This window comes from Miniopterus schreibersii, assembly GCF_964146895.1.
Source record: "Miniopterus schreibersii genome assembly, chromosome: 14".
NCBI lineage: Eukaryota > Metazoa > Chordata > Mammalia > Chiroptera > Miniopteridae > Miniopterus > Miniopterus schreibersii.
The window spans coordinates 17,858,472-17,883,987 of NC_138114.1; the positions used below are offsets into that span (position 1 = coordinate 17,858,472).

The 25,516-nt window shown below is 39.1% G+C and overlaps 1 protein-coding gene and 1 pseudogene across 7 annotated transcripts in view; one reads left to right on the forward strand and one right to left on the reverse strand.

Annotated features, from left to right (window-relative positions):
- The window catches only part of ASCC1 (activating signal cointegrator 1 complex subunit 1), a 107,485-nt gene that overhangs the window by 53,603 nt on the left and 28,366 nt on the right, over positions 1 to 25,516 (forward strand). For all 6 annotated transcript variants that reach the window (XM_081157447.1, XM_081157444.1, XM_081157446.1 and 3 more), the window contains 3 exons: positions 4,560 to 4,696; positions 12,464 to 12,583; positions 20,640 to 20,764. In XM_081157447.1, the coding sequence (XP_081013573.1) occupies positions 4,560 to 4,696; positions 12,464 to 12,583; positions 20,640 to 20,764 (382 nt within the window). The remainder of the gene's footprint in view (positions 1 to 4,559; positions 4,697 to 12,463; positions 12,584 to 20,639; positions 20,765 to 25,516) is intronic.
- On the reverse strand, positions 23,155 to 24,367 carry LOC308567217 (small ribosomal subunit protein mS35 pseudogene; annotated as a pseudogene). Its single transcript has 2 exons — positions 24,015 to 24,367; positions 23,155 to 23,535 (listed from the first exon to the last, which is right to left on the reverse strand). The product of its transcript is annotated as a small ribosomal subunit protein mS35 pseudogene (transcript).

Consider the following 25,516-nt stretch of genomic DNA (forward strand, 5'->3'; position numbering starts at 1 on the left):
ATTCACAGTCTTTTTAATTTTTTTTAATTTTTATTATTTTTTTTATTTTTGTTTAAAATATTACAGATGTCCCTTTTCTCCCCAATGACCCGTTTCCCCCCGTCCCTTCCCCCTTCCCAGTCCCTCTCCCCACCATTGGTCCGTGTCATAGTCTTCTTTTCTTAACTCATGTAATGGAGCATGACCTTTGGGTTCTGAGTCTGAAGAGAAGCTTCCTTCTCTTAGCTGACAGCTCTGGCAGATTTACTTGCGTTCTATCCCATTTTTGTGGAAAGGATGGTTGAGTTCTAACCTGGGTTTTAAGGAAGCAGAGAGAATGCTCCATGGTGGACTAATCCATACTTCTCTCTCCTGGCCTTTTTTCAAGCTTGACATTTTTAGATTTCACTATACCTTGTTAATTGTTCATGCTGATAGCATTGCCAGCAGTTCTGCCCCAGTGGAGCCTGAGTGCTGGATTCAAAGTGAAATCAATGAAGGGCCAGTGATGATGTGGTGATTGCTGGTGGTGAATCATGAAGCTGCAATTTGTTTATTTTTTATTTTATTTTTTTCCTTGAAGCCGCAGTTTGAATGAGAGGGTTAAGATTTTGCACCTGGGACAGCTGAGTTAGGTAGGACATCCCTTTGAATTCTGAACTGTGGCTTAGGCCTGCACATAGGCTTTCTGTGGAGATAACTTTTGCATGCATTTTTTGCTTGGGTGAGACCTTACTTAACTAATAAAGAAACTGAGGCTTATTGGTGTGACTTAGCCGTAAAGAAACACTTTTTCCCTTCAACTAGACAAAACTGCCCCAGGGAATTCTTGTTACTTTACTCTTTGCTTCTCCTTGCAGGGTGGAAGGTCACCACCATTAGAATTTTCAGGCGCCAGCCTGGTTGACTAACCTAATGGAGTAAAATAGTTCCAGCTCTGAGTAATGGTGAACTTGGAGCAGGGCCCAGTAAAACTAAGTCCCGGGAGTAAAAAATTTGATGTTGGTCTTCATTCATTTCAAAGAAGAGGCTTGTTGGTGGGAATATGATATATTCTAAACAAAGAAAAATAGTGGCTCTAGAGATTTATGCCATTGCCTTGAAGATTGTTTGGTTCCACATTAATTTTAGATAATTCAGTAAGAGAAAAGTGTTTCTTAGTAGATGGCATTGCTGAGCAGGGTAAAATTTAGGGTGTTTCTCTGTTTATTAAAAGACTGTCCAATTGGGTTACATATAAATTATATAATCTCCAGTACAGTTAAAGACTGTTTGAACTCTTAAGACTCAGATTCCCCAAAAGACTACAGATTATGTGGCCTTTAGGTATCCCGTCTTTTCCTGTTCCTGCTCTTTTGTATTCTGTTTTTTTGCCCCCGCTGCATGGCTCAGAGGTTGAGCATTGACCTATGAACCAGGAGGGCAAGATTCGATTCCTGGTCAGGGCACATGCCCAGGCTGTGGGCTCCATCTCCGTTGATGACTCTCTCTCACCATTGGTGTTTCTATCTCCCTCTCCCTTTCTCTCTGAAATCAATAAAAACATATATTTTAACAAAGAACTTTCTATATATTTATATTTATCAGAGACATGATTTGCAAATATTTTTCTCCTACATATTTTTCTCTTTGGCTTTTCTTTTCATTTTTTTAATGGAGGCTTTTAAAGTACAAGTTGTTAATTTGAATCAAGTTCAATTAATCTTTTTTTTCTTTTTTTATGGATCATGCTTTTGGTATCATACCTAAGAAAAGGTTTTATTAAAACCACTTTTCATGCAATTATGAGGTTTACTTTATTTTCATGATTAGTTTAGTCATCAGACATGTTTATTGTGTGAGCTTGTTAAAATGCATAAGGACTAAAAATAAATAAATGATAAAATAAAATGCATAAGGACTTTCCTCTGGGCAATGGTCCCATTGTTCCAGCCTTGTCTGGGCAGCTGTTACTGGAGAGGCAATATAATATTGATCAAAAGTGTAGGCTTTGGGGCCTGATTGCCTGGGTTTGAATTTTGGCTTCATCCTTTCCTAGCAGGGGTACTTCGGGAAAGTGGCTTTATTTCTCTGTGCCTCAGTTTCCTCATCTGTAAAATGTGGATAGTACTACTTCCCTCATGAGGTGTTTGTCTATATAAAGTACACAGGAAATACCTGGAACAGAGTAAGGGCTCAAAAAATATTAGCTCTTATTACTAGGGGAGCAGTTCTCAACTGTGATTAGGCATGGAGTTGTCGTATTAGAGTCATTTGAGGGGAGGCTTTTTAATACTTTAGTCTAACGTGACAGGTTGGAGCAGCTGGGGTGATAGGCATTGCACTTAGCCTTCCTTGACACATTTAAAGCTGATTGTTCCTTAAAACCACCTTCATTACGTGAGACAATTTAGGTTAATGTATAGAATCACAAACTCATCATTAGATATAAAAATAGCTCACCCTCCATTAACACTTAGAAAATGAGTAATCTATTAACCCCTGTTGCCAAGGCAAAAATTAAGCAACGTTTGGCAAAACAAGAACAGTTGGTTGGAGTGTAGTCCCATACTCAAAAAGGTTGTGGGTTCGATTCCCAGTCAGGGCACATACTCAGGTTGTAGGTTTGATCCCTGTTCAGGTGCGTTCGGGAGGCAGCCAATCGATGTTCCTCTCACATCAGTGCTTCTCTTTCTCCTCCTTCCTGTCTTTCTAAAATTAGTACAAATAGATCCTTGGATAAGAATTAAAAAAACATTAGTGAGCTAAGATAGTAGTTCTGTGATCTCTGTATAGGGAAGCTCAGTTAATACGTTTTTAAAAAAGGGGAGAAATATGAGTATATTCATGGGTGTATTTACATTTTTGCTTCCCAGAGACAAAAGTTTTAAAGTACAAGGAATGATGATGCCAGAAAAGGATGACCATATCTGATGTGGCAACTCTGTGTCTGGATATCTCTCCAAATTCATTTTTCACTCATCTCTTTGCTTGGGAGAACTTATTCTTAACAAAATATTTTACCTGAAAATACTGCAGTGTGTGCAAAAATAGAAGAGTGTTTTTTATATTATAAAAAGTATGTTACTCTCTGGGGAAGCCCACAAGAGGCCCAGTTGTCCTGGAACTGACAAAGTTGATAAGGAGCAGAAGATATTCTTAGAATCCACATTCAGATGGTATTCTGTTTTTCTTGGGCTTGCTATTCTATTAGGCTACCAGTTTCTTTTAAAAAAATTTTTTTTTATCAAGATAAAATGTATGTAACATAAAATTAACCATTTTAAAGTGAATGATTCAGTGGCATTTAGTCCATTTACAGTGTTATGCAACTACCAGCTCTATATCATTCCAAAGCATTTTTATCACCCCCCCCCCCAAGGAAATCCTGTACCCATGGAGCACATCCTTGCCAGCATGTGTTATTTTCCACTTTTTTAAATTGTAGCTAGCCTAATGTGAAATGGTACCTAATAGTGAGTGGTACCATAGTGGTTATTTCTGTTCCTCTAAATGACTAATGAAGTTGAACATATTTATGTACTTATTGGCCATTTGTGTTTCTTCTTTGGATAAATGTCTACTCAAGTTTGTTATCTTTTTTTAATTTTTATTTTTTAAATATAATTGATTTCAGAGAGAGGAAAGGAGAGGGAGAGAGAGAGATAGAAACATCAATGATGAGAGAGTCATTGATCGGCTGCAGCCTGCAACCCGGGCATGTGCCGTGGCCGGGAATCGAACCCTGATCGCCTAGATCCTAGGTCGATGCTCAACCACTGAGCCACGCCCAGCTGGGCTGTTATCTTTTTTTTAGATTGGGCTCTTTATCTTTTAGTTGTTGAGTTGCAGATGTTCTTTATATATTATGGATACTAGACTCTTATCAGACATATGATTTACGAGTGTGTCTCCCATTATATAGGTTGTCTTCACTTTCTTCATAGTGTTCTTTGATACACAAAAGTTTTTAATTTTGATGAAACCTAATTTATTTTTTTTCCTTTTGTCGCCCTTACTATTGGTGTCATCTAAGAATCCATTGCCAAGTCCAGGGTCATGAAGATTTCCCCCTATTTTTCTTCTTAAGAGTTTTTTTTTTTTAGCTTTTACATTTATGCCGTTGATCCATTTTGATGTAATTCCTGCATATAGTATGAGGTAGGGGTTCAACCTCATTCTCTTGCATATGGATATTCAGTTGTCCGAGCATCATTTGTTGAAGAGACTCTCCTTTCTCCAGTAAATTGTCTTGGCACCCTCGTTAGAAATCATTTGGTTATATATAAATGTGTGGGTTTTCTTCTGGACTCTAAATTTTATTCCTACCGTTTACTTTTTTTTTTTTTTTAAATATATCTTTATTGACTTCAGAGAGGAAGGGAGAGAGAGATTGAAACATCAATGATGAGAGAGTCGTCATTGCTCGGCTGCCTCCTGCATACCCTCAACAGCAACCTGGGCATGTGCCCTGACCAAGGATTGAATGGTGATCTCCTGGATCCTAGGTCATTGCTCAGCTGCTGAGCCACACCCCGCCGGGTTCCTACCATTTACTTTTGCATGGGCTGAGTTTCTTGTTTTTCTCCCTTTCATAACAGGATCATGGAGTTGATAGCACCATTTTCCAGAATCCCAAAAAACTTCACCTAACTATTGGGATGTTGGTACTTTTGAGTGAGCAAGAGATCCAGCAGACATGTGAGATGCTAAAGCAGTGTAAAGAGGAATTCATTGAGTGAGTAATCCACAGGAATGGGTAAGGGTGGTTACCTGTACTGGCCTTTTTTTTTTTTTTTTGGTATCACAGACTTGTTTTTGGACTAGGGTGCTGGATGACATGGGAACAAGGTATGTTGACTCACCCATTTACAACACTTAACATTGAACCATTGTCTGAAAGGTTTAAAATGGGTTTAAAGCATATATTTACAAATTTTTATGGAAAGCCTTTACCTTAAATTATACTAGTTTAGTAGGCAAATTTTGTTTTTAAACAGAATATGCCATTATTTTCTCCAAGAGGAAATTTTCTTTATTATTCATCAAAGAGTATAGGCTACTGAATTAGTTCTCTGTATTACTACAAGGTTGGTGGTGTAAAACAATATAAATTTATTATGTAGTTCTGTGGAGCAGAAGTCTGATAATGGGTTTTACTGGGCTAAAAGCAAGGTGTGGCAGGGTTGTGTTCCTTTCTGGAGGCTCTAGGGAAGAGTCTGTTTCCTTGCCTTTCAAGTCCAGCTTCTAGTGGCCACACACACTCCTTGGCTAGTGGTCCCCTTCCTCTGTATTCAACACTAGCAACATTGCATCTGTCTGACCCTTCTGTTGTCACCACTGTCTCTCTCTGGCCACAGCAGGGAAGGGTTCTCTGCTTTTAGGACTCCCAAGATTTGATTGAGTCCACCCAGATAATCCAGGATAATCTCCATCACAAATTCCATAACCTAAATCACATCTGCCAAAGTCTCTTTGCCATGTAAGGTAGTCTATTTATAGATTCCAGACAGTAGGGTGTGGGCATCTTTGGAGAGCCAGTTTTCTGCTTACCACAGCAACTCAACACTACAACATGATTCTCTAGGAAAGTCTTCATTGTACTTCAGAAATGCAAACTCTGATTTTCTTTTTTTAATACAGGCAATTTTGTGTGTGTTAGTGTGAGGATACCAAAAAGCTATCCTAGCAAATGTTTTGGCTCAGAGAAAACATTGCTGTTCTGGGGGCAGAGTTATTCTTTTTACTGTAAAATTTTAATTTACACAGACATCTGACCTAACAGCCTTATTTCAAAGAAGCATCTCTTCCTGCCTCCCCTCCCACCTCACGCCTGTTACCTAGGATTGATGAGGAGCAGGAGGAGGTTGGAAACTGACTCAGCCAGGCGGGAGCCACTCGGCTGGTTGAGCGTAGTCCTGTGCAACGGGCACGTCCTGTGCACCGGGCACGTCCTGTGCACCGGGCACCGGGCACGTAGGGAAGGCAACCGATCTTCGTTCCCTCTCCCTCCCTCCCTCCTCCTCTCCCTCCCCCTCTCCCTCCCCCTCTCCCTCTCTCCCCCTCTCCCTCTCTCCCTCTCTCTCCCTCTCTCTCTCCCTCTCTCTCCCCCTTTCTCTCCCTCTCTCTCCCTCCCTCCCCCTCTCTCTGTCTCTCTTCCCTCCCCCTCCTCCCTCCCCCTCTCTCTCACCCCCCCTCCCCTTCCCTTTCCTCCCATCCTCCACCCCCTCAGCATGACCTCTAGGGAGGATTTAGAAAGAGAGAGAGAAGGAGGGAGAGAGGGAGGAAGGGAAAGAAGGAAGAAAGAAAAACTGACTCACTTGAATAAATTTAAAAAAAATGCATTACAATGTTCAGGTCCCATACTGTTGTATCACTGCCTTGAAGAAATGGGTTATCTGGTTCATTAGGCAAAACAAGGTAAAAGGATTAAAAATTTCCCCCTAGTTATATTGTGTATGCAACTGTGTAATATGATGACTTATTTGTGGATCATTTCTCCTTTTCCATTAATTGTTATGAAGATAAAATGTGTTGTTTTTTTTTTAGCAAAATCCATAAGTTGATTGGGTTTGCAGTCTGCCTGTTCTTTCTGAATCTCAAACAGAAAGGAATACTTCTTTGTCTTGTCTGCTCAGTAATGAGCAAAACCGTTTTCTCTTAGTCTTACTTGGGACTCAGAATAATTTGGTGTTTGTAGTTAGATACTTACAATTTTCCTTGCATAAAAGAAAACTGTATGGTTTACCTTACAAAGCAGAGCGATTTTACCTGGTTTAAGAATGAGTTTTGATACTTTACCTTTTTGCTAAACAAAACTGAAAGCAGCTGCATTTTCTTGGCTGCCATTGGAATAATCCTGCTAAAAAATTTTTTTTAAGATAGATAAAATATTTGTTTAGAGAGGTATTTGGGTTTTTGTTTTTTTCCCTCCTTATGAAAAATCATTTCACCGTGTGAGGACACAGCGAGAAACAGCCACCTGCAGTCCAGAGAGAGAGTTCTCACCAGAAATCAAATAGGCAGAACCTTTATCTTGACTTCCTAGCCTCCAGATCTGTGAGAATAAATATCTGTTGTTTCAGCCACCAAGTCTCTGGTATTTTGATGACAGACTGAGCAGATTAAGATGCAGCAGCAGTGTTTTCCTCACTGACCAATTTTTTGCTTTTTGCCTATTATTCCTGACTGTCTAGCCCTGAATCTGATTTTCTCAGAATCCTGGAGATTCCATAAGATGCCAAACATTCATTAAATAAACTTCCTTTTTAAGTGAAAAAAAGAAGAAGAAAATAATCAGGTCACAGGTTTTTAATCAGAGGGTTTATTCTGAGCTATGTGAGGATTTAGCTGAGTTCCTCTCTTTTATGTCTCTTGCTGTCTTTTGTGACTAAAGGCCAAATCTAAGCCCTCAAAGCCTATTGGGGTTGGTGTGCATAGGCAATGCAGGGCAGCCTTGATAGTTCCTAAGAATTTTTGACATGACAGGATGAAAACAGTAATTGTAGTTTTTCAAATTCAGCAAAGCTTTTGAAATAGGACAAAGTTACCCTGCCAAAAATCTGCAATGCAGGCAAAAATTTTCTGAACATGCTCTTTTCAAGAAGCTGGAAAGATTTGAAAACAGCAAGTAAAACAAGCCCCCCAACCCTCTTCTCCCACCTTCTCCTCTGCCACATACACGTGTTTAAAAAGTATACAATGCAAAATTAATTTATTTCTGAGAAGGAGGACAAGAATCAGAATTGGTTGTTTGGACTGGTTAGGAGTGCTTTGTTCTCCTGGAAAGAAGAAATATCTCTTTTGCCTGGCCGGCGTGGCTCAGCGGTTGAGCATCGACCTAGGATCCAGAAGATCGGGGTTCGATTCCCGGTCAGGGCACATGCCTGGGTTGCGGGCTAGGCAGCCGATCAATGGCTCTCTCATCATTGATGTTTCTATCTCTCTCCCCCTTCCTTTCCTCTCTCTGAAATCAATAAAGATATGTTTTAAAAAAAGGTACTTATATTACAGCTCTGGTGAGTAAAATATATCATTTGACCTTTTTTCCCTTTATTCTTTTTGATGTTAGCCTTTATACTCGAGTAAACAATGGCATTTTTAACCTGAACCTTTTATGATGTAAAGATCTCAAATTAAAATATAAAAAATGAAAACATTGAAAATGAATAGATCAGTGTATAATTTGCTGTAGTTTAATTTGATGGCTTTTAAAATTAAAGTATTAAATGTGTCTATATTGGAATTTAATTAAAACTGTGGTACTATATCGGTGTTTTAAAGAAATGGATGGTTGAATATTTGTTTTAAATTTGGGGGTGGTTTTTTAGTTTAAGGATGTTACCCAACAAGAAACAGAACTTTGATTTCAATTCTTAGGCTAAAGGCTCGTGTAGCTCTATAGAATTATTCACAGTGTCCAGGAAACGCTGAAGCTCTAAATGTGTCCCTTGTGACTTTTCTTTGTGAGATATAGAGCACAAACAGTGCAATGGCTCTGAATATATAGTCCGACAAATAGGCAGCACTTCTGTAGCTGCAGCACCACTCTGTTGGTTCCTAAGTGTTCCCAGTAGGCCTGAGGTTAAACCAAATAAGTTAAAAAGGGACAAGAGGGAGGAGAGAAGAGGAGGAAGAATACCCGTGGGCAAATGTTAGTTCCTAATTATTGCCTCAGATGTCACCGAATTGAAAAATACGCTCACTGGTGTTCCAGGTGGAATAGTTTGGTCACCAAGACAAAGAGCATTTATCAGGCAAACCATTGGATTTCTCTCCTGCTCTTTAATCTCCCTCTTGATAAATCCTAGGGATAGGTTAATAGACTTTCTGTTTCTATTCATAAGGCAGGCTGTGGATCCTGTTTCATTTTTTTTGTTCTTGGTATCCCATCGAATTCCAAGGATTTGAGGTAGTTTATAGCAAGGACATAAATGACTAACATACAAAAGAAATGTTAAAGTCAGAGAGCTCAGAAACCATAAAGGTGGAATGGGGAGAAAATTCTACCTGAAAACCAAGGTAAGATGATTGGACTTGAGCATTAACATTTAGTACTGTTTTCGAGCACCAGTATACTTGAACTAAATTCCAGAAAGACACAGCAGTTTTTACAGTTCTTATCTGATGAAAAGGAGCATAACAACTTTTTAGGAGAGAAACTCTCTGGTTCTCAATTCAAGAAAAATGGTTGTATAAGCAGTGTCTTTAACAGTTTTGCAGAAGATGCAAGAACATTGTTCACATTGCTTTTTCTTGTATTGACCTCTAGAAGTTGAGAATATAACATTCAATATTAACCCAGTCAAAACATATTAGTGGGAAACTAAACTAATGGTATGGTGCTTTCTGGTGATCCAACTGTGCAGGGTTAAGCTGAAAAACGTAGAGGAATGTATTGTTAGTATTAAACTATCTTTTAAAATAAGTTTTGTTGACTGTACTTTGATAGGATTGAATGGCAGTCTTTCATACTGAATTCCTTGGCTGTTACTTGGAATGGAGATACACTGTATTGGTGATTGAAGCTATAGGCCTCAGATAATAGTTCAAAGCTCAGCTTTTGTTTTTGGAATATCCCACTTATTAGAGATAGTTACAGGATACTTATGATCAAGGCTGTAATTTTTCTCTTTCAAATATCTACCATAGTTCAGTTATTTAGTTTCTTACTGAGAAAAATTCTGGTCTTGTGCATCAGTATGGCCTTGAAGTTTTTTTTGTTTTTTTTTTAAATCTTTATTGTTGAAAGTATTACAGGTGTCCCATTTTTCCCCCCCAATTGACCCCCTCCACCTCGCTCCCACCCCCTCCCCAGGCCTTCACCCCGTCATTGTCTGTGTCCATGGGTTATGCATATATGCATATAACTTCTTTGGTTAATCTCTTCCCACCCTAAACCCCCTTCCGTCTTCCCTTTGAAATATGATCGTCTGTTACATTCGTCAGTGTCTCTGGATCTATTGAGTTCATCAGATTCTTTTGTTCTTTAGCTTCTTGTTAAAGAAGACCCTTCAACATTTCCTGTAGTGCTGGTTTGGTGGTGATGAACTCCTTTAGCTTTTCCTTGTCTGAGAAGCTCTTTATCTGACCTTCAGTTCTAAATGATAGCTTTGCTGGGTAGAGTAGTCTTGGTTGTAGTTCCATGTTTTTCATCACTTTGAATATTTCTTGCCACTCCCTTCTTGGCCTTGAAGTTTTAAGGGAATCTTCAACATTAGGATTCCTAGGCTACAAAAAGTCCTTTATGGCTTTAGTTCAATATCAAGAGAACTTTTTGTTTTGCCATTTTGGAATTGTCTTTTGGTGGGTCCTAGCACCCATTTTATTCAATAACAGTATAACATGTATCCACGTTCTTCTCAAAATTGTCCAGAGCAGCTTCTCCCTTTATAGCAGAACATCCAGTCAGTGTTTACCAGAGATGTATAGAGTGCCCATTTCATATAAGGCCCTGTGCCAGGTGCTGGGGATATAGGAGAGGACAAGATGGATAGAGTCCCTGGCCTTGTGGGGCTTGGGGGAGGCTGTGTGTGATGAACTGGTTTTTAGTTGGGTTTCAGCCTGGCACAGCAAAGCCTTTTCTGGTTGAAGTGTAAGTCTATTTAAGGAGTCTGGGAAGAAAGCAGGATGGTGGACTTTCCTTAACATAAAAGTAATAAGTGTTCGTTTTAGAAAAGCCAAAAATTCAGATAAACAAAAACACCACTTGTAATCTTACCACCTAAAGATAATCACCATGAACACTTTGGAGTATATTCTGCCACGCTTTTCCTATGCATATATGTATTTTTTCTTTGAGGTGTAATTTACTTAGAATAAAATGCACAGATCTTAAGTGTAGCTGATGAGTTAAGACAGCTGCGTACGCCCATGTGGCCACCCCTGAATCAAGATGTGGAGCATCGCCCCCGCCTTGTGAAGTTCCTTCGTGCTGCGTCTTTTCCAGTAGAGTCACTTACTCAAGGAGTAATTGCAGTTCCCATTTCTGTTACCATAGATGAATCTTGCTTGTTCTTTAATGTCACATATATTGAATTATTTGGTATATAAACTTTTCGTGTTTGGCTTCTTTTGCATATTTAAAAAAATTTTAACTTTTTAATAGATAATTTACATGGTTCAGAAATTTAAAGGTACAAAGGGTATGCATTGAAGAGTTTTCTTCCCACTGCTCTCCAACCAAGCACCTGGCTATCCTTTCTAAAGACAACAGATGTTAGCAGTTTCTCTGTATTCTTCCAGAGATTTTATGCATGTACAAGAAAATACATATGTATATATATTTTTCTTACCTCTATCTTTTGCATAAATAGTAGTATAGCATGCACAGTGTTGTGTACTTTTTTAAACTTAAAAAGTTAGCCCGGCTGGTGTTGCGCGGTGGTTGAGTGTTGACTTAGGAACCAAGAGGTCACAGTTTGATTCCTGGTCAGGGCGCATGCCTGGGTTGCGGGCTCTATCCCCACTAGGGGGCGTGCAGGAGGTAGCTGATCGATGATGTTTCTCTTTCACCTATGTTTCTATCTCCCTCCCCCTCTCCCCTCTCTCTAAAAAATCAATAAAAACATAATTTAAAAACACACACCTCCAAAAAGAGAGTGATTACCTGAAAAGCTTCCTTAGGCATGAATGGCTTATTTATTGCTCATAGTATTTCGATTTATTTAATCAGTCCTATGTTATTGGACATTTAGCCTGTTGACAGTCTTTTGCTACTACAAACAATGCATCAGTCAAAACCCTATTATTACTGCATTATATCAGGAGGCACATATTGTTTGGTGGTTTCCTTTGTGTGTGTGTGAAAAGCTTGATCAGTGGCAGCCTGATCCACTGTTTAGAGGGATTTCTGTATTTTCTCCAGCCTTTTGCCTAAGTTTTAGCAACCATTGGTGATCTTGCTTAGATACATTATTTTATCAGGAGTTGCAAAATGATCATACGCTAATTCCGTCATTACTTCTTCATTTATCAGTTGGAATACTGCAAAGAACTGTCCTTTATCAGCTATCGTTGCAAATGTAGCTGAATTCATAATTATTTCCTTAGGGTTAGTTCCTATAAATTGAATTGTCTAGGCAAAGGGTTTCTCTTCTTGAAGGCTTTTTATAAATATTGTCAAATTGCTCATAAAGATTTGATATTAGCCTACACCTCCCATCATTGTTATATGAGTGAAGTACTGTTTGCAACTTGTAGAAATAATGATGCAAAACCTCAGAGATGGGCAACATAGTAAATGTCTTTGTCAATCAGAACTGTCATTGCTTGGTGTTTTCTTAGAGAATGCTGGTGCCACTTCGGAAATGCTAGTGTTTTTAGTTTGTATTCATTAAACAGGTATTAATTTTGAAATTAGAAGGTTGGTTATATAATACTGTTAGTAAAAAAACCCCAACAACTTCCCTTTTGTAGTTTGACTATGTATATTAGCCATGTTTCAAAATATAATAGCCCTCTTAGCTTAAATAATTATAAACATCTAATGGCTTTTCCTTTGCAGCGACATTGCTGGGGGCAAACCCCTGGAAGTAGAGATGGAAGGGATAGAATACATGAATGATGATCCTGGCATGGTGGATGTTCTTTATGCCAAAGTTCATATGAAAGATGGCTCCAACAGGTAAGTTTCTGGAACACGTCTTTGTTTCAACCAAGGGGTAGCTAAAAGCATCTCTGGAAGTTCATCTAGTTTTGCTTCCTTTTCTTTGCGATCTTATTATTGCAAAGAGTGTAAATTCTTTCATTTTTTTTTAAAATAGTAAGCTGATATCTTGAAAGAGGAATTTGTTGTCAGAAAAAGTATTTTAGTTTGATAATTATTTAGTTACTTGGATGGTGGATATTGACCGTAGCAGTCTAGCTTTTATGGAACTCTGTGCTTCCTTCATGTTTTCGAGGATAACAGGAGACAGGATGGATGGCATTTTAGGATGTTGGTTACGAAAGTGAAATAATGCAGACCTAGCGACTACCCAGACAAAATGGTCATGATAACTGTATAAACTTTAGGAGCTTATTAGGGTTGAATTAATCGATACAAAATGCTTTAGAACAGTACTTGGCACATACTAACTCATCAAAACCTACCTAAAAAAAAATGTTTGCTATTATTTTAAAAAATCCTCACCCATGAACATTCTTTCCATTGATTTTTTAGAGGGAGTGGAAGAAGGAGGGGGAGGGAGAGAGAGAGAAACATCAATATAAGAGAGACATATTGATTAGTTGCCTCTTGCATGCACCCCACTGGGGCTGGGGATTGAGCCTGCAATCAAGGTACATGCCCTTGGCCGGAATCAAACCTGGGACCCTTCATTCCTCAGGGACCACTCTCTAACCACTGAGCCAAACCGGCTAGGGCAGCAAGCATTTTTTTGAGGTCCAAAAGAATAGCTGTTTGGGAAGCACTGATTCAGGCAGTAACCTGAATAGTGTTCCTGATAAGGAAGGCAAGGGAAAGGGTAATCACATCAATTACATCAGTAGAAGGAAGGCATTTCTATAGGTGCGGATAAGCTAACATTGTGATCCTAATTCTAAAGAATTTAATTGGTAGTACAGTATTCATAATATATGCTTTCTTGTTATCTTTGCAAACAGTTGTTTGGTCTACAGTGTTGCTGCTTTAGGCTCACTCCAAAGGTTATTTTGCAGTTTTAACATTCCAAAGATTTGAGGAGTAAGACACGCAAGGCAGTGCCTCTGGGAGGGCAGCAGCTCTGACTCCGTTTAAAGTGGCTCCATTTATATTTTTTTTTTTTACAAATTGGAAGAAAAATAAGAGCTATAGAGGCTAGATGTCTTTTGAAGACAGTGCGCAGACATAATTTGTACCCACATTAATGGAAGGCCAAGGGCTCAGAAGGTTGAAAGCACCCTTTACTTTCCCACAGGCCCAGCCCTTACAAATTTTGAACACTTTCTGTTGTCAAGGCCTTGTTAAGTTGGAAGGTTTTGTGAAATGTCCACTGAATCCAGTAGTGTGATCAGCGAAGAACATTTTTGAATAATTCCCACCTCTTACTGCTCTATTTTCTCTTTTCTATTGCACCTTCCTCCTCCACAGGAGACATGTTTGTGTCACTTCAAAAAGATTTATAAATTCCCCTCCCCAAATCTATAGCGCCTGAGGGACTTGTACACCTCTTATTTAATTCCATATTAAAACTATTTGAATGTCTTCTTTGTACAAAGTGTTTTGCAAGGCCATGCAAACTGATACAGAATTAAGTAAGACACGACTCTGTTTTTAAGGAACATTTCCACCTTTCCTGTTTCTCTATGTGAAGAGACACAGCTCAGTATAAGAGGCATGAAGGAGAGACCATGTTGTAATAAAAATACAAACACAGCTTTCTTTGTGTGATTTCATATATTTTGAATCTAAAATTCCCTTAAAATGAATGTGTCTGTGAAGTGCCTGACCTTTACAAGGAGGGAGCCACTGAGATCAGATTTTTTCCCTCTGGAAACAGCTAAGACAGTGTAGCTGCACTTCTGATGCATCCGTGGGTTTGTTAAAGCATGACTGGGTAAGGAATTTGTGTTCAACCTTTTACTCATTACTTAGTAGTCAGCTATTGCTGAGACTTAAGTGTTGACCACACTGGCTGTTCTGTTCTGTCACTCTCTCAAGACTCCACCCTTGCCCCTCTCAGAAGAATGGCTTTCTCACATTTTATGGAGCGCATGAAACCAGTTCATCAACCTCTTCACTTTTTCCTTCACAATCCACCTATTTTCATCATACCCATCCCACTCAGTTTCACTTTCTTTATGAAGAATGCCATACATTATCTCTGATGAGGCTAATCCCTTTACTTGGTCTCCTTCCTGATAAGAAGGAATGGCCCCATTCCTTCTCATCTCCTCAGAGACTTAGCACCATGAGTTATTTTACCCTACAGGGCATTTCTAGTCCCCTTTTCCCTCAGGTTTTTTGATTGCCCTGTATGTGAGGTGCAGTAGACCCTAGGGCTCTGTCTTAAGCAGGTGGCACATGTGGGTAAATAGGGTCCGCTGGGATGAGGGCTATGATTGAAGTTCTAGGAGTGGGTTGGTGGGCAGCAAAACTGTGTCCTGTGGGCACAGTTTGTAAAGGAAGGCTTCAGAGAGGTTTCTTGGTTGAATAAGGAGTTTGCAGGCTGAGGGAGTAGCATTTTAGGAGAAGGGGATAAATAGCAAGTACAGCTCTAGAAGCACTGTATGCATGTAGAGGAAGTTGGGTTTGCATTTGTTCATTTGTTTATTTAACAGACATTCATTGAATTCCCACTTTGTGCCGGGCACTGTGCTAGGCTGTGAATATAGAATAGTGGATAAAGCCCGGCACAGCCATTGTCCCCGTGTAGTTTACAGACCAATGGAGAAAACAGATGTTAACAAATAACACATAAGTATGTAACTGCAAAGTGTGAGTGAGATGAGGCAGGGGAAATGGTGCTCGGCCAGAGAGAGATATTATCATGCCTGCATGTGGGCAGGGCAGGAAAAGCCTCTCTAACAAACTGATATTGAATTGAGGTCTAAAGGAGTTTATGGGCAAAGGAGGTGGGAAGGCTTTCTTCACCTTTTGTTCTAGGGAAAAGAAAATGCAGAGCAAAAGCCCGGAGGCAAGAAAAAGCCTGGCAGATTCCAGGCATGGATGAAGCCTAATGACGTGAGAGAGGTAGAATGACGTGAGATGGCCATGTGAAAAAATTAGAGGGGTGTGGGTTGAGGCAGTAACAATAGGTAAGAGAAAAAGATTAAATACAAGTAAAATAAATAAAAAGAAATCCGTATCAGGATAAATCATAATGGAACTGCAGAACACCAAAGACAAAGAAAAAAATCCTAAAAGAAGTTACCTAAAAGGATTGACAATTATAAGAACAGTGGGCTTCTCAGTATCAACAGCAGAAGCCAAAGACAGCAGAATATTTTCTAGAGAAAATACTGGTCAACCTGGAATTGCGTATTCAGAAAAAAAAATTAAAAACAAATGTGAAGTAACGACTTCTTTAGATGAACAAAAACTCAGAGAATTTATCACCATGAGATATGTGCAGTAAAGGAACTTCTAAAGGCTATAGTTAGGAAAAGGAATCAGAAAGTTTGAGATGCAAGAAGAGATAGTAGGAGATGGAGAAAGGAACAGTGAATACATAAAATGGCAAACATTGTCCATATAATGGGGAGCTTTTTAAAATGACAGAATTAACATTGTTCACCTAACGTAAACATCAGCCAACAGCATGCATGTCAGGACTAAGCGGAATTCTGGAGTTGAAGTACTTCAGAGACCTTTTTTATTATTTGAGAGAGGGTTGTTAGATATTATTTAAGTTTGTTAAGCTAAATGTACATAGTAAAATTTCAAAAGGAAGTCTGAAAATAGTGGGAATAAATTCCAAAGAAACAGAAAAAGGGACAAATACAAACTCACCTCCAATAAGGGTAAGTAATGTAGAAAGGAAGTGGAATTGAGTGGAAATTAAAAAGAAGATGGCAGGAAGAAGTCCACACATATAATACTTATATGTTAATGAAATAAACTCACCATTTAGGAGAGGTATTGTAAGATTAGATATAAACAAAGTTCAGTTATATGCTCTTTACAAGAGAGACATCCACAGCATGAAGTTGTGAAGTTCAGAACAGCCTCCCCAAAATGTGCTACTTTGGCATGTGGATTATTTTGAGCTGAAGGCAATGGAGACCCTGCAGGCTCATGAGAAACTTTTACCTATTTCTTAAAGAATTTAAATTAGGGGCCTTGCCCATGGTAAGAGTTATCACCAGAAATAACTTTCTATGACCTGTCTATGGCAGGGCAAACTTCGAATTACTAAACATCTGCTCTTATTGTCCTGCAAACGACCTTTCTCCCCTCTGAAGCCCCAGGGTGCCTTATCTCATCCTTAGTTCCAAATGTTTTTTATATATATATATATATATATATATATATATATATATATATATAAAATTTTCCCCTTCTGTCTTTGAACCTCTTGTATGTGGTGGTCAATTTTATTATTTTCTCTTATTAATCAGTCTCATGTAGATCTAATTATAAGACCAGTGAAAAGAACCTTGAAGGGTAGAGGAAAGTTTTTTTCTCCCCGCACAGTTGAAATAATAGAAAGGAAAAAGATATACTAGGCAGATACCAAAAGAAAGTTAGCATAACAGAATGACTATCAAACATGAGAGGCTTAAAGGAAAAATACAGTATTAGCAATAGAGAGGACTATTACATAATGATAAAAGGTTCAGTTTGCCTGGAAGATGTAATAATTCTAAACTTGTATGAAGCAAACAGAACAGCTTCAAAGTAGATTAAACCAAATCTGTATAATTAATATTTTATTGAGAAATTGAGAAACCCAACATTATAGGAGGAGATTGCAACATATCTTCCAATTATTGGAAGATCAAGCAGCTACTAAATTAGTAAAGATACAGAAGATTTGAACAATTAACAAATTTAATGTAATAGCCATCTCTGGAATTATATACTCAGCATTAAAGAATTCATGTTCTTCTCAGGCTCATGAAACAGTTGAAGCAAATTGATTACATAGTAGATCATAAAGTGAGACTTAATAAATTTCAGTGAGTTGGTATCTTACAAATCACATTTTCTGATCAGAAATAAAACAAGGTTATCTACAATTATCAAGTTATTAGAAATAATAAGAGAGTTTAGCAAAGTGATTGGCTGTAAAATTAGTATAGTAAAATCAATTGCTTTTCTGTACACCCATAACAAACACAAAACATCATTTTAAAAAGATACCATCCATTTATAGTAGCAACAAAGACCATAAGGTACTTAGGAATAAATATAACAAAGTATGTGCAAGACCTTTTTGCAGAAAATTATAAATAAATTGAGAGGCACTCATGTTCAGTGATAGACTTAGTTTCATAAAGATGTCAGTTCTCACCTGGCTGGGTGTAGCTCAGCGGTTGAGCATCAACCTAGGATCCAGGAGATCACGGTTCGAATCCCAGTCAGGGCACATGCCCTGGTTGCGACCTCGATCCCCGGTCGGGTGTGTGCAGGAGGCAGCTGATCAATGACTCTCTCATCAAGGGACCACTTCTGAAACTCCTAACTACGGCACACCTTATAGGCAGGGGCAGCATTTCTGAGGTCAGAATCACTGCTCACGGATACTGGAGCATGGGGGTGTTAGGGTAGTTATAAAGATTTCATGGGAAAATAGGATTTGAATTGGGACCTGACCTGGAAGGATGCTATGATTGCATAGGTGGAGGGAGGGAGGGAGGAAGTGGCTGTTGTGGCTCGGAACAAGAGGCACAGAAGCTGCAGTTGTCAAGTTGCTAAGTGGAGAAAACCTGATGAGAAAATGTGCATATTGAAGTGCTGGGGTCGTGAGGCTGCTCCAGTAGATGCTGGGGCAGGCAGCAGGGAGTCACTGGAATCTCCAGAGCAGAGAGCATCCTGAGGCACTGGTATATTGTAATGTTCTGTTTCATGCCAAGCTGTACTGGAGTCCGAGGCGAAGGAACTCGGTAATACCACATCTTCATTCACAATTTTGGTATTCTGTTCACTGTAGATTTTTTTGGCATTAATTTTGATTTTTAAAAATATTGCCCGGCTGAGCATGGCTCAGCGGTTGAGCGTCGACCTAGGATCCAGGCGATCGGGGTTGGATTCCCAGTCAGGGAACATGCCTGGGTTGCGGGCTCGATCAATGACTCTCTCATCATTGATGTTTCTCTCTCTCCCTCTCCTTTCCTCTCTCTGAAATCAATAAAGATAGGTTAAAAAAAAAAAAAGTAACATGAAAAAAATATAAAAACATGTTAGGTTACTGCATATTTAGATATCTTAAATTTTGTGCCCTAGTCCCAGTCCTGTGTTCTATTTCTGAAGTTTGGTGGAGGCGACATGGGCATTTATTTTATTATTATAGTATTCTTTGGTTAACGGACAGTAGTTCATAAAAACAATTAAGATAAAGAAATTATAATTTTAAGATTAATTTGGAACTTTGGAACCTGAAAACCATAAAAGGGAAAAGAATCGTTTGGGCTCCTAAGTCAATATCTAGGGGAAAATGAGTCCCGCAGTGAATGCAGTGCAAGCAGAAAAGTGGTTTTGCCCACAGCTAAGTGAGTGAATGATAGCCGGGGGATAGGGGCACCAGAGGCTGTTGTTCACTTTGAGATAGGCCTCGAGCAGCTCAGCTGCTGCAGCAAGAACGATTGCCAGAGGCAGACGCCCACAAATGGACCATACAAGGTGGACTTGACCTACATTTCACTTAAATCCATCCAGCCCTGCTTAAGGAGAAGCTGCTCACTTCTTACCACAGGGCCATGGCCCAAGAAGCAGTGGAAGATTCATGAACTCTATACATGTCTCAGGGCTACTAGAATCCAAGCAAAGAGGTCATGTTTGACACTAGTACATCTAAAATGTAAAAATCTAAAAAATGTAAAATCTGTTATTTATTAGCATGTTAGTGACTAATAAAAGATTATTTTGAGCCAGGGAAGTCAATTAGCATGCAGCACAAGTCTCAAAAAAGGCAAAGGGAAAGGTTGAAAAGTCCAGGCTCCTCCCTGCGCTCGTCCCCTGCACTGCTCTGTCATTTGATGTGACCTCCCAGTCAGTGCCAACGTTTAGTGAGAGCTTATTTGAGCTCGGGATGGACATTTTGGCACAGTATATGAAAGCCACAGGCTGAATTTTATCATCAGATGAGTGGGTGGTCACAGAAGATGGCTACTTCCTGAGGCCTAGGACCAAGATGTGCTGCACCACATACTTGCTGGGATAATGACTCTTCTTGTTGGAACTACTGGCAAAGTTGTTCTTCAGAATTGAAGAAGAGATAAAGAGTTTTCCAGACAAAAAAAAAAAAAAGCCAAAGAAATTCTCATCACTAGACTGGTCTTACAAGAAATGTTAAAGGGAATTCTCCAAGCTGTTGAGCAAAACACCTGAACAGAATGAAAACTTACTGTGCAAGAATTGCTTCTGGTGGAAGTATTAGAATGAGTGGCCACCACTGAGGTAGAGCTCATCCAGTGCAGAACCTGTAGTGCTTAGAGCCACCTGAAGTGAGTCCATAAGGGGAATCAGTCATGCAAATTACAGCCTGTGGATTTTCTTATATGTAGTTGTCTTTATTGGTACTGTACTTCCACCTTGTTGAAGCCCTGGTATTGTGTCAGTGCTATTGGGGTCTTCGCATGCATGCTCCTTCCCAATGAGCAAATGTCTTAGAGTTGTACCAGACCCCTCTTGATCAGCCTCACTAGTTTTTGGTTTTGTGACTGGATGAACCAATAAAGCACTTCCTTTTAGGCAACTCTGTTGAGCCTGGCTTCTTGAGCTCAGTTCCCAAAATGATAAACTTCTATCTTTCTTCAAGACCATGTTTGAACCTCCTTTGAAAACTTCCCCCTCTCCATGTACAGTTGATCATTCCCTTAACATTCACCGTCATGCTTTGCAGTTGTTTGTTTCCATGTTTGTCATCTCCACAAGCCTGCGAGCTTCATGATAGTAGGAACTGCAGCCTTTTATTCTTCCTCTTATGCAGGGCCTTGTCCAGTGATTGGCCCAGAGCAGGTGCTTCATAAATGTTGAATGAGTAATCGGGTTCAGGGGTTTACTAACATTTCTATACTTCTTTCCTCGATTTTGCCAGGCTGCAGGAATTAGTTGATCGAGTGCTGGAACGTTTTCAGGCATCTGGGCTAATAATGAAAGAGTGGACTAGTGTGAAACTCCATGCTACCGTCATGAATACTCTACTCAGGAAAGACCCCAATGGTAAGTCTTCCATAGAACTGTAGCACAGTTTGTCATTAGTAAGGGCGAATGATATCACCTCTGGAGTTTAAATAGAATGGGCTGTCAAGTAATTTCTAATATATCTTTGTTTTTTATTTGTTAAAGCTAACAAATGAGCACAGTGGAAATGTGCAGGGACATATCTAGCACGAGATTGTCGCATTCCAAATCTTTTATTTCTGTCATACATAGGGTTGTCAGATTTAGCAAATAGAAATACAGGATGCCCAGGTAAAGTTTAAGTAAAGAATGAATAATTATTTTAGTATAGGTATGTCCCATGCAATACTTGCTGCTCATTTTGAAAGAAGAAAGAAAGATTAGTTAGTAAATGTTAGACCAGTGGTTCTCAACTAGGGGCAGTTTTGTCCCCCAGGGGATATTTGGGATTGTCTGGAGACATTTTTGGTTGTTATAGTTAGGGGAGTAGGGGTGGGTTTCTGCTGGCATCTAGTGGGTAGAGGTCAGGGATGCTGCGTAACCCTCTACAACACACGGTAAAGACCGCCAACAAAGAATTACTCAGTCCAAAATGTCAACAGCACCAAGGTTGAGAAACCTTGGGGTAGAGAAATAATTTTTTTCCCTCGTGGAATCTGAGCCTTCATATAAAAATGGCTTGTTTTGCCTCACCAGGCGTGGCTTAGCGGTTGAACATCAACCTGGGATCCAGGAGATAGTGGTTCGATTCCCAGTCAGGGCACGTGCCCGGATTGCGGGCTCGATCCCCAGTCTAGGGGTGTGCAGGAGATAGCCGATCAGTGACTCTCTCATCATTGATGTTTCTATTTCTCTCTCCCTCTCTCTCTCTGAAATCAATAAAGATATATTAAAAAACCCCCAAAACCCTTGTTTTAACTCAACATTTCAAAAAGGGCCTTCTTTTCTTTCCACCCTTACTCCCCAAGAGAAAGCTTCTCTAACACATTTAAATATACTGTTTAAATATACCAGCACCAAAATGCCAGACTTTTTAACTCAATAATTCCTTTGTTTTTATTTTAAATTACTCACTTGTGGACCACTTTGGAAGTGGTAAGAAATTACTTTACAGATATACTTAAAAATACTGAATTGACAGCTAAATTGAATGGTATGTTTCTTAGGGCAGTTCTCATTTTGTTATTTACTCCATTTAAACTCCAGGTCCTTATTTATACCTCATCTCTTTCTTGAGCTGTGGAAGCTGTAACTGGGGAATTGAGACATGAATACCAGTTAATCTCCATTTCCACCTCTTTGTGAGCGTGGGTTTGGAGGAGTGAGCCCCAGAAAATAGAAAGTAAGATACTAAATAGAATTGAATCAATATAAAGAGACCCCAAAATAGAGGGATGGAGCCAACTTTTTGGGCTCCCAAGGACCTATTTCTAATCAGAATTGTCATCTGCAAAAATGCATTGAGTAGGTAGCAGTTAAGAAAACAAAACACTGAACTGTAGTTGTGGGACTGGGTTCTGGGCCTAGCTTCCCAAATAACAGAAATTACAATGTAAAAACATCAAATAAGCCCTAGCCGGTGCTCAGTGGTTAGAGCATCGGCCTGCTGACTAAAGGGTCCCGGGTTCGATTCCGCCCAAGGGCACATACCTCAGTTGCAGGCTCCATCTCCGGCCCCAGTGGTCAGGGTGAGTATGGGAGGCAGTCAATCAATGTGTCTCTCGCACATCGATGTTTCTGTCTCCCACTCTCTCTGAAAAGCAATGGAAAAAATATCCTCAGGTGAGGATTATAAAAATAAATAAATAAATAAATAAATAAATAAATAAATGCATCAAATAAGTGCTAATGTGTAGGGAAATAAACACAGCAAGTGGCAAAATAACTATATATGTTATATGTATTTAATATATATTTAAATTCTAAAGCTGTAATGGTAGTAATAACATTGAAACATTTTAGAACCAGAGAAAACCAGAGATTTAATTAGTCTAATTGCCCCAGAGTATAAATAAGAAAATTTGTCAATAATCATTGCCATTGTGCATTAATATGAAAAGAGTAATTTTAACTCTGAAGTAAGACAATGTTTTTTTAATATTTCAACTTTATATCAAATTAGATAATTATATATGGATAATAAAATTCATAAATTAAACGTATTTTTCTATGTAATTCACACCAAATTTAATAGTCTCTTCACTGATTCTTTGTACTGGGAAAGGATATTTTTTTGTTTTTTTTGAGAAAGGGTATTTTCATTGTCCACCTCATTTTTAAGACAAACAACAAACTTTTTGTAATCTTCAGCTTCTTTAGCACCAAGTTGCTTTTCTTTATTTACTTCCAGGTTTTTCTCTGTGGTTTTAATTTGGAGAAGTGTTTCCATCATTTTTTTCTGAGGAGCTATTTGTCTATATATATACTTACTAGTCTGCTTCAGTATTATTTTTCTCCCTTTCCTCAGTTTTCAAGACTTGTGGTATAAAACTATTAGCAGATCATATGAACATTGCATGATCATAATTCTGTCTCTTTAAAGGGCACCTGTTTTGATGGTAACCACATTAGTGGTCTTGCAGTATTACTCTCCTACAAGTTTAATGTTTCTTCTTTGCATGATCATCCAAATTCAAACTGGAAAGTTTAACCCTTCGGGTTACTACTCCTGCTTTGGAATTTTGAATAGATGGTCCTGATGAAACATAGTCAGCTGTGTCAATTTCAGTTGGAAAATGCTTCTGGTATTTCTCATTACTGTCTAGTGCTGCTAGCCACTTAACACAGCAGTCTTTAAGAGCTTCACAGTGCTTTTTAAAAAAAATGTTATTATTGATTTGAGAGAGAGAAGATGGGAGGGGGATAGAGAAATAGAAGCACTGATATGAGAGAGAAACAGCGATCACTGATTGCCTTCCTCCTGTATGTCCCCTACTAGGGATCGAGCCTGCAGCCCAGGCATGTCCCCTGACTGGGAATCAATCCAGTGACCTCTTGATTCATGGGTCGACACTTAATCACTGAGCCAGCAGCTGGGCCACAGTGCTTTTTATTTAATTAATTTATTTTATATATATATTTTATTGATTTCAGAGACAGGAAGGGAGAGGAGGAGAGAGATAGAAACATCAGTGATGAGAGAGAGTCATTGATCAGCTGCCTCCTGCATACCTCCTGCTGGAGATTGAGCCTGCAACCTGGGCATGTGCCCTGACCAGGAATTGAACCTCGATCTCTTGGATCATAGGTCGATGCTCAACCGCTGAGCCACTCCAGCCAGGCCACAGTGCTTTTTAATTGCTGCAGGAGTCAAATGTAGAAAATTGGGGATCTTTAAAAGTTCTAGATTTCCCTCCTTTGCCATGGGCACCCCGTTTTTACTGGATAACCCCTTTGAATAAGAAGAGGTATTGCAGAGGGTTTAAATGATACTGCAACAGGGTAAACACTAGGCCAGTCCTGGTCTACAGCCATTTTACCTGTCCTAGGAGGTAGTGGCCTTTCAGATTTGGATGTTCTTTTTGTTGTACATGGACTTGGTTTCCAGGTGGGAGTGGCCGGAGACATGGTGGTGGAGAAGGCACATAGGGTCCTGGCTCCTGGCTGCAGGGCCAGCCATGCGGGGAGCCAGGTGAACTCCATGGCTGGGAAGACAGCAAGCCAGGGAGGACAAGCCCAATATTTAGGTTTTATTTCCTTTGTTAGGACCCTGACCTTGGCTTTATTTATTTATGTTTTTAATTATATATATATTTTTAATCCTCACCTGAGGATATGTTTATTGATTTGAGAGAGAGAAAAAAAATTTTGTGAGAAAGAAACACTGATTGATTGTCTCCCATACACACCCCGACTGGGGATGGAACCCGCAACCTAGGTATGTGCCCTGATTGGAATCAAACCTGCAACCTTTTTGGTGAATGGGATGATGCTCCAACCAACTGAGTCACCCTGCTTGGTTTTAGAAGATAAAGGTTTAAAGAAGATTGCATCAGGACTCAACCCATAGATTATTTGTAGATTTGTAGTTTACGACAGTTTGATTATCCCTTTTTGTCAAAGTACATCCTTTTAATTCTCTCAGATATATACCAAAGATCCAACTAGAAGTCATTTAATATTAACCCCATTTGGTTAGAGCCATTGTAGGACTAAGAGATACTGTATGTAGCTACCCAATTTTTAGTTATGTTGTTTTATGATGCTAGGTTGTATTTTATTTAAGACTTTTCTAAATAAATCACTATTTTACCTATGGGAGCACTGAGATAAAAAAAAGGTCCAAATGGCTCAGTCAAGCCTGTAGACTTTTGTTTGGGTCGTTAACAGGATCCAAAGCTCTATACTTGTTATTGTTCTGAGGGATTACATTTCTTTCAGTTGGACAGTAGTATTGCAAAAGAATATTGGGATTCTAGGAAAAAAATTCTGGAATATTTAATATTTACATATTATAATGTAGCTTGCACACTGGGACCATTTAAAGGAATTTATATTTATTTTGTTCTGGAAAGTCCATTTTAATTTTTGGAAACAAATCTCTGAGGTGTGCATTTTAACATTATGATGTAAAGACATAGTTTCAGAACTCTAGAATACACTCCAAATTTATTGGTTTAGAAGATATATTGTATCTAATACCATCCAATCGAACTTTCTGTGATGATAGCAAAGTTCTGTATCTGTTATGTCCAACATGGTAGCTACTATCCACGTGTGGTTATTGAGCACTTGAATGTGGCTAGTGAGACTGAGAAAGTGAACTTTTTGTGTGTGTTTCCATATCACATT